The 9,051-nt window shown below is 47.3% G+C and overlaps 3 protein-coding genes across 3 annotated transcripts; 2 read left to right on the forward strand and 1 right to left on the reverse strand.

Annotated features, from left to right (window-relative positions):
* Positions 1–960: 960 nt before the first annotated feature.
* Positions 961–2,739, reverse strand: CMQ_5886 (sugar transporter; the record flags this gene model as incomplete). Its single annotated transcript, XM_014316532.1, has 4 exons — positions 961–1,608; positions 1,654–2,067; positions 2,411–2,557; positions 2,608–2,739. The coding sequence occupies 4 exons, from the start codon at positions 2,737–2,739 to the stop codon at positions 961–963; spliced, it is 1,341 nt and encodes a 446-aa protein (XP_014172007.1).
* A 434-nt stretch (positions 2,740–3,173) lies between these two features.
* On the forward strand, positions 3,174–6,555 carry CMQ_5902 (duf1680 domain containing protein; the record flags this gene model as incomplete). Its single annotated transcript, XM_014316548.1, has 4 exons — positions 3,174–4,644; positions 4,756–4,778; positions 5,603–5,700; positions 6,435–6,555. The coding sequence occupies 4 exons, from the start codon at positions 3,174–3,176 to the stop codon at positions 6,553–6,555; spliced, it is 1,713 nt and encodes a 570-aa protein (XP_014172023.1).
* Positions 6,556–6,721: 166 nt separating this feature from the next.
* Positions 6,722–8,117, forward strand: CMQ_5928 (c2h2 transcription factor; the record flags this gene model as incomplete). Its single annotated transcript, XM_014316574.1, has 3 exons — positions 6,722–7,237; positions 7,333–7,483; positions 7,540–8,117. 3 exons carry the CDS (start codon positions 6,722–6,724, stop codon positions 8,115–8,117), a joined length of 1,245 nt encoding a protein of 414 aa, XP_014172049.1.
* Between the last annotated feature and the right edge of the window lie 934 nt (positions 8,118–9,051).

Here is a 9,051-nt window from a genome sequence, read left to right on the forward strand (position 1 = left end):
GGTAAGACAATGTTTTACTTCTTATTCTTTTATACCTCTTGATCCTGCCTTTTATCTTGTTATAAATTGTATACTTATAGTAGTACTCTTTATATATTACTATTATGGCTTTGCTTATTAAATACGTTTTAGTTAATATAGTTTAGTTTAAAAAGGATAAAAATAACTTACTAAGTAAAATTTAAGATATCTTTACTAAATAAGTAGCTAAACGTAGGTAAGATTAAGATATATATAAAGACTTTTTATAAGAGGTTAATATAGTAACTAACTAAATGTTTAGGAAAATTATTTTACTCTTTTTTTAGCGTAAAGGGTAAAGAGATAATACTAGTAAAGTTATTAATAATAATAGTATCTATTATATTTTTATTATTATTAATATAAATTACTTTAACCCTTTATAATCTTAAGATAATAAATAGCTAGAAAAGTAAAAGATTAAGTAAAGTAAAACCTTTAGTATACCTTACTACTATTAAACTTGTATATAACTTAATACAAAGCTTTTAGTATAATCTAAATAACGCTTAAAGGAAATATAATTCTTATTAAACTTAAGCACTTTAGAATAACCCTTAGTAGTTGAATATGAAATATAATAAACCTTTTATTAATATTCTTTATAGCCTAACTAGTAAGGAATTAAAGACTATCCGAAGTTAAAATACTGCTTAAGGTTTATACTAAAAGATATTAATTACTTTAAGATATCTTAGATAGTATCTTATAAGTTAACTTAATCTTCTTTAATATTATAAAAGCCTTTAACCTTCCTATTATACTTATTAATTCTATTTTAATTAGCTTTAACTAATTATAAGTCTAATTTATAAGCAAAGTAACTATAACTATATCGATTAGTAAGCACTTAATCCTTATTTACTTATTTATTATACTCTTAAAAACATTAAAAAAGACACTTTTACTGAGAATCCTTTTATACTTAATATAAATACACTAAACTGTGCAATTTCCAACCTTCTCGCAATGCTGACTGGTTGGAGCCGACTTAACAATTCCCTGATGCTGGGCCGCCTCCTCGCCTGCTGTGACGGCATCAACGTCGCCAAATATGCGGTCCATGCGCTCGAGGGCAACCCCCTTTGTCTCAGGCAGAATATAAATAACAGAAATCAGACACAAGGTGTTTAATCCACACAGAAGCCAGTAACTCATGCCTCCCACTTCGCGGTTGAAGCGCGGCCACGGCTGTGTGATGGCCAGCAAACAGGCCGTTTGACCAAGAAGCGAGAAGCCAAAAGCCTTATCCCGCACTTCTTGTGGAAAGATCTCCGAGGCCAGCGCTGGCGGCACAGGGCCGTTGGACCAACAGTAGGTTAGGCCGACGATGAAGAGCATTGCGACTTCGATAATGGCCGCCGGCTTGTTGTCATTGTGGGGGAATGCAGTCGTCAAGGCAGACATAACAAGTAAAGCGGTGGCTTGGATAGCAAAACCAGCAATGAGCAGTCGGCGCCGCCCAAAGCGATCGACGGTAAATGTATTGACTAGTACGATCAAAAGCTGCAGTACCGACTGGATTCCATTGATGGCCAGCGCCTGGTGCCCGGCGTCCCAACCGAGAGATTTGTAGATATAAACAAACTGTCAGATGGAAAGGAAAGACGAGAGGGACAGGAAGAAACTCACAATCGTTGCATACATTGTCAGTGCTGCGATCCCGCCAGCTTGCTGCAAGGCCGTCGCATATAATCCGTAAGCGAGCCGCTTGCGAAGGGCTCGCGATTTGAAGATTCCCGTGTAGCCTGTGTTGAATTTTTTGCGATACTCGTATGAAGCCACAATATCGCGAAATTCCTGGTGTACGTGGTCCGATTCCGGTGTGCCCATACGCAACTTGCAGAGCGTCTGCAGGCAGCGGCTAGGGTCATCAGGACTCTTCTCATATAGCCAGCGAGGTGACTCGGGGTACCAAAAAGACACAACGATAAACATGAGGCCGACCGGGATTTGGATTACGTTGGATACGCGCCATGCAATGTTAAATGGGTGCGTGTGAAATGACATGCCGTAACCGGCCCAGAAGGCAATGAGCGTCCCAAGCTGGTAACCAAATTGGGTGACAGTGCCGACAAAAGAGCCGCGCAGCATTCGGGGGGCACATTCAACAACTTGAGGCGTTAGCAAATATATACCTAGAAGATGATAGATGAGATGCGTTTACCATAAAGACTGGTTGAAATGTAGATGCAACCAAACCCGAGGCCACTAACAACTTCTTAGTAAAACACAAAGATCAAAATTCGGGCGACACCTACGTCAGCAACCGACCGCAAATGAGGACAGCGTAAGTGTTTGGTACCACTTGCACTACCACGCCGATGACCATAATCTTTGCCAGGCACAAAGTCAGTCCACATTCCGTGTAGAAAAAACCAATACATACCCCGATAGATATCCTCAGAGCCCAAAGCCGGCCCACAGCGTTAGCCAGTGGGCCACCGATGCAAAGCTGGGCCAAACCGGTGCTCGCCCAAGGAATTGTGGCTATGACACCGCTTCTCGTACTATCAACATCGTAATATTTGACGAACTGAAACTGCGTTAGTGCTTGCACGATGCAATTGTACATAGAGCTCTCACCTGGTCGTCGGCCAGAATGACCGTCATAATACCAGCATCATAGCCATTAAAGGCTAGGCTGAAAACCATTCCGTACAGAATAAGTGCCGCATAGCGATCGTTAGTAGGGAGAAATGTCTCGACGATACCCATATTCTGTTAGTGTTTGTTGGAAATTTAGATGCACGAATTTACAACAGAATCACTACAAAAGTGAACAATTTGAGAAATATGCGCTTTTTGAGACGAACTTTCCAGACACCAAGCACCCTCGCTACTTCGGTTTATGGCGTGGGAGAGATTGTGATATACAGTGGTGATCTGGGTGGCTTTGTGGCTCCGGTGGGAGAACCTGCATATAGCAAATTCGCCCTCCCACCGGAAGCCGGAAGCGGAGACGGCAAAATTTGGATTGGGGTCGTATCATATAGGCTAATGGCGAACGCGGATAAGGAACAAAGAAAATTTAAAATCAGAGACATGTGCAGCTGGCAGAGAATATAGATACAAAGCTTTAGGAGCCCTTTAGCACAGCTACTTGATACAGTCTTCTATTACCCAAATTATAAAATCAACATCCGATAGCCATGACAAATCCACAAATTTGCTTCGCAGACACTTATTTTGACGGTCTGTCTCTCCTCTACGATAGACGCGAAGCGATACGTCGCACAACAGTCAAAGCGCAATTGCAGAAACTCCGTGATACGGGCCGTTTTGACTGCTTCAAGCTGCAATGGCATCCTGTGTACGACGAGGACTACCCGTGGCCGGTGCCGAAGAGCTTGTTTTGGGACAGCGATATTGCCAAGTGGATTGAGGGAGCTTGCTACTTTCTCACCCAGAGCTATGACCAAGATGTCGATGCAGCCGTGTGCGAGCTAGTGCAAGACATATGTCGAGCTCAGCAAGACGATGGATACCTAAATGTCTATTTTACCGTTGTCGATCCGGCCGCACGGTGGTCAAATATTCGAGATCAGCACGAGCTATACAATGCCGGCCATCTGATTGAGGCTGCTTTGGCTCACTGTGCCTACTACCACACTGATGTACTGCTCAAGCCGATTGAAAAATACGTCGCGCTTCTATACCGTGAGTTTGGACCTGGTCCTGGTCAGCGCCGCGCTTATCCTGGTCATCCGGAAATTGAGTTAGCCCTGTTGCGACTGCACAAGGCGACCGGCAGTATGATGGCATATGATCTGGCTCGGTATTTCTTGGAGGAGCGAGGCACTCTACGACCCACCCCGTGTGGAAGCACAAGCAACAACACAGGCGACAATACCAGTTCTTACGAAGGTGCGTTGCTGCTGTACTACGACTGGGAAGAGAAAAAGCGCGGAGACTCACCTTGGAAGCGACCTAACGCATACCCCGAAGCTCGGACAAGTCATTGGTACAACCAAGCACACGTGCCCATCCGGGAGCAAAAGTCGGTAGAAGGACACGCTGTCCGATCTATGTATCTGCTAACGGCGGTAGCTGACATGGTTTACATTGGTGTTGAGCGCCCCGTCGGAGACGAGATGACGTGGAAAACGGCCTTGGACCGGCTCTGGAATAACATGGTCGATAAGAAAATGTCAATGACTGGAGGCATCGGCGCCATAGCACAGTGGGAAGGTTTTGGTCGTGATTACTTCTTGCCTCAAGGCACCGATGAAGGTGGCTGTTACAATGAAACATGCGCAGCCATTGGCGTGATGATGCTGGCCGAAAGGCTGCTGGAGCTTGATCTCGATAGCCGCTACGCCGACATAATGGAGCTCTGTCTGTACAATGCCGTTCTAACAGCTATGAGTCTAGATGGCAAGAGCTTCACCTACATCAACCAGCTTTCCTCCTCCGACACCAACAAGAGCGAGCGCTACAGTTGGTTCGAGTGCGCCTGCTGTCCACCCAACCTTATGCGGCTGTTTGGCAGTTTGGGGGGTTACCTCTGGGATTACAACTCTGGTCCTGGCTCTGAACTGTTTGTTAATGTGCACCTCTATACATCGGCCACGCTGTCGTTCTGCCTAGCTGCTAAGGCTGGAGACCAGGTGGAAAACAAAGGTCAAATGTTTCGGCTAAGGCAAGCGTCCAATTGGCCTTGGGATGGTCAAGTCACGTTTTTTCTGGAAGCCATGTCGTCCGTCCGTATAACAATTCGTCTACGGTTGCCAGCATGGGCAAAGGGAAACTTTACAGTATGTAGCCACCCTATACCGGCAACTTTGGTAACGGACAACACAGCTTACTGGCATAGATCAACCCCTCCTGTGATGCTGCCGATATCCAGAAAGGTTACCTTGTACTACCTCCATCTTACCTCTCCAATAATAGTACATTTAAGTTTAACATCGGCGGCTTCTCCCCCCGACTTCTTGCTCCTCACCCATACACGGGACAGAATACGGTCACAGTGGCCCGAGGACCCCTTGTGTACTGCGTTGAAGACTATGACAACCCCTGGGTCAAAGATCACTTCAAAAGTACTTGCATATCGTCTGATTCTGCAATAACAGAACAGCCAAGGACCCTCGGCAGCACAGGACACGCATATGTAGCCCTGCATGTTACCGGTTGGGAAGGTCACGCGGAGAGGTGGTGGGAAAAAGAGAGCCCAGGATCGTATCCGTCACACGAAGTGTTGGGAGGGGGGTCCTATTTAGAAACAGAGAGAGGACTGGTCCTTATTCCGTATTATCTCAGAGCAAACAGAGGCGGTAAAGGACAGATGAGGGTAGGCTTGTTGCGGAAAGACTAGAGCGATATTTCCCCGCACGTTTCTCCACAATAATGGTACTTCACTTTAGCATAAATTCAACACGTCTCTCCACTTTTACCCATAAACAACATCTCACGAACTTATCCACAAAAGAGTGCAACACACTCGTGCACGACGCAGTTCAACTGCTCGCTTCCTTCCATTACAGTGAACATGGCAGCAAATTCTTCAGTACCGCCAATGACAGCCTTGACAACTGAAGTGGTCTGCAGAAGAACATTCCAGTGCCCCCTCTGTCCCAAGGTATTCAAGCGCCTCGAACATCTCAAGCGCCACCAGCGGGGGCATCAGCTAGACGAACGGCTAGCATGCTCCGTGTGCGCAAAGACGTTCACGCGAAGGTGCGTCGGCTTCCGTATGCGAGCCGCTTCGTTATATCGTGGGACAGAGAGACTGTAAATCAGGCTCGAAAGCTGACAATCTAGCGACATCCGAAATCGCCATGAGTCCCTTCATGGGTTAGAACGACCAAGGACAGCACGCATACGAGCCTGTCTTGAGTGTGCGAGGATCCGTGGTCGGTGCGACAAGGCGGAGCCTTGCTGTTCGCGATGCGCAAGCAGATTTTTGGCATGTGTGTACCCAGACAATGACGGTGGTGACGGGAGGAAACAGCACAAATCCGATGAAGGCGATACAGTCAATGAAGAAATACACCCAGCGCACCCGGAAGACTTTCTGTATCCTCTTTCACACGCCTTGGACAACTTTTCGGACTTCCTGATAACGAGCCCTCCCGGTGAGTTTTTGGCGAACTCTATCAATTGGCTTGCCCCCGATTATAGTGTGGACATCGATCACTCGTTACTTCCAAATGCAAGCTTTAGAACAAGCAGTCCACTACATATCGATTCTTCTACCAGCGCACAGTCAATGCCACCAACGTGGAACGGCGACCAAAATCTCCAGAGTCATTATCCAGATTTAAGGCGCACTCTCGCAGACCAGTTCGGCTCCCCCGTAGCATCTGCTGTGGTTTCCCCTCCCTCTCATGCGTTTAAGGACCGAGATAACACAATCACTGCCGTGCCCATTACTTCACAATTCTCGATTGATTGTAACTCGTCACGCCTAGTCGCCTCTGGTGGCATATATGCAACGAGCACCGTCGGCTCACGGATTCCATGTACAGCACGAACGAGGCGAAGTCCACCATCTATCTGGGGCTCAACACCATTGCTACCCGTTACAGCTGAGATGACCGACGACGACGATGACACTGACAAACAAGAATGTTATTTTCCCGATATGTCCGCCATGACATGTCCATCAGTCGAGACGGAAGGAATTGTAGTGGATGGTCGTATGTATTCGTTGATACTGTCCCACTATCGGCTTCTGTATCCGAACACGGATATCAACATGGGCTGCTTTCCCGATTACACGCATGTTAACCTATTTGCAACCCTCTTTTTTGAGCATTTTGACCCAATCCTATCCATCTACAACAGCCGAGTGGCCGCGATCGATAAGCATTGGGTGTTGGCTTTGGCTGTCATCGCCGTCGGTTCTCAATATAGTGGAACAGTTGAGATGGCCCAGTGCGTGGTGCCGCTGCACGAATTCCTGCGACTTGCACTGGTGTCGAACATCGAGGGGTGTGATGGATGTAGTGGTGACGATGGAACGAGGTTGGCTCGGGCCCAAGCTCTGGTTATAAACCAGGTAGGTATGATGTACTACGGGTCACGACGGCTCGACAGGCTAGCCCGCCACCGACGCGCCGAGTTGGCCGATATCGCTACCACCACTATGCGAATCTTAGCTGAAAAAGACGAGCAGCGGGAAGAACAGAGAGCCGATGATGAGCCAGTCGCAGATGCATGGAGACGGTGGATGGTGCAAGAGGCGTGGCGTCGGCTTGGCTACACCATATGGGTAAGCACAATCCTTCCAAAAGCTGGCAACAGCAACGGACAAAAACGCATACACACACGATGCTGACCCAGAAAACAATGACGACAATGTTCAAGCTACTCGACTGCATGGGTTTTTATCACTTTGGCCAGCGGCCTATGTTGTCTCTTGAATGCACCATTCGTTGCGATCTCCCATACGATGAGCTATGGGCGGCCCATACGGTCGAACAGTGGTCACTGAAATACAAATCGGATGACTACAACAGTATGCAGAACATTTTCAACGGCCATATCTATTCTCATCACACTTACATCTCCCAGGGCACCCATCTCTCGTGTCTTCTGTCTACACTCTGTTTCGCCACCGCCAGCGGCCGTCAGACCTCGGCGAGTTTTCTGACCTTCTTCTGCTACATGGCATCTACGAGCATATTTATCAGGTAGATGATTATTACAGAAGCCCTCTATCGGAATGGATTCCAAGGACTCCCCCGGTTAGTAGACGAGGGGCTGTTAATATTGACGTGGCGGAGACGGCAAGCACGATTCACTCAACCATAAATAATTTCGAATCATGGCGTAGTGCCGCCATGGACTGCGTCGATGTGCTGCATTGGGCTGCCAACGGAACAGTAGCGCGCCTAGCCGGTGCCGAGCACGCCACTGTGCTGCATTTACAATTTTCACGCGTGGTCTTGTGGGCACCATATGCAGCCATCAGGACGCTTGCTGAGTGGGCGGCAGTAACGGCGAGGGCAAGAGAAGGCCCGGACTGTCTTGATTTCGTTTATAGTCGCGAGGGCCAGTGGCTAAGCCGAAATGAGGTAACCCGACACGAGAACACGGTCAAGCAATGGACCCAAGAAGATGAGGTGAGCCTAGAACCCCTTCACACATAAAACCTACCTATTCTAACCAAGAGTCGAAGGCCAAGTCACGACTGACCGTACTGCATTGCGGCGTCGTTTTTTGGCACGTGCGGCGCTACAGCTGCTGGGCTTATTATGAGCCGCATACTGTCTACCTGGCGACGCTAGTACTATGGGCGTTTTGTGCCTATGGACTTCGAAGCGATGACAATTCCTCCCTAACAACCGCAAAAAAACAGTTTGTCCACCTAGACCGACCATGTGATGATGAGATGGTCCAGTTCTTTGTCCGCTACGGCCGGTCGAGCGCTGTAGTTGCCCATGTAGCCGGGGTTGGTGACATTTATGAAGCAGGGGCATCTAATAAGATTTTGCGACTTGGGCGGGAAATTTTAGGCGCTAAAAATGGGGTATCTATGGCATGGGGAAGAACAGGAAAGTATATAAAAGTTTTAACTAAACTAGAAGGATTTGTAGGGGAGCAACATTTAGTAGAAGAATAAAGGAAGACTTAAGATAAAAGTAGTTTATTAAGTGTAAAAGCAAAATTAAAACTCCTGAGTACCAATAGTAGGTTGTATTGCACCGCAATACAACATTTCTTGGCCCGTGCCATCCCTGAGTACCAATAGTAGATTGTTGTCAAGCATTGGAATCCGCCACACTGTGGCCCTTCCGCCCCACTTGGCCGTACTGGCCTGTAATTGGTCAGAAGGCACAAAAGCGGGTCCTGACACTAGTATTAATACGGATCCCTAGAAGGGTCGCGATGTATCTATTTCTTCCTAAGTACACAACACTCTTTCGCCCACACTAGACCCTATTCAGCCTCCTGCTCCTCACAGTGCATCACGTTATATGACCGCTACGTATAGCCTCCTTTAACCTTCACAGGTTATGAGCCCGGCCCAAGAGGACCGGGAGAAGCTGAACAAATAAACCGAAAAGCCTTTACGATACGCTT

This window comes from Grosmannia clavigera, assembly GCF_000143105.1.
Source record: "Grosmannia clavigera kw1407 unplaced genomic scaffold GCSC_146, whole genome shotgun sequence".
Classification (NCBI taxonomy): Eukaryota; Fungi; Ascomycota; class Sordariomycetes; order Ophiostomatales; family Ophiostomataceae; genus Leptographium; species Leptographium clavigerum.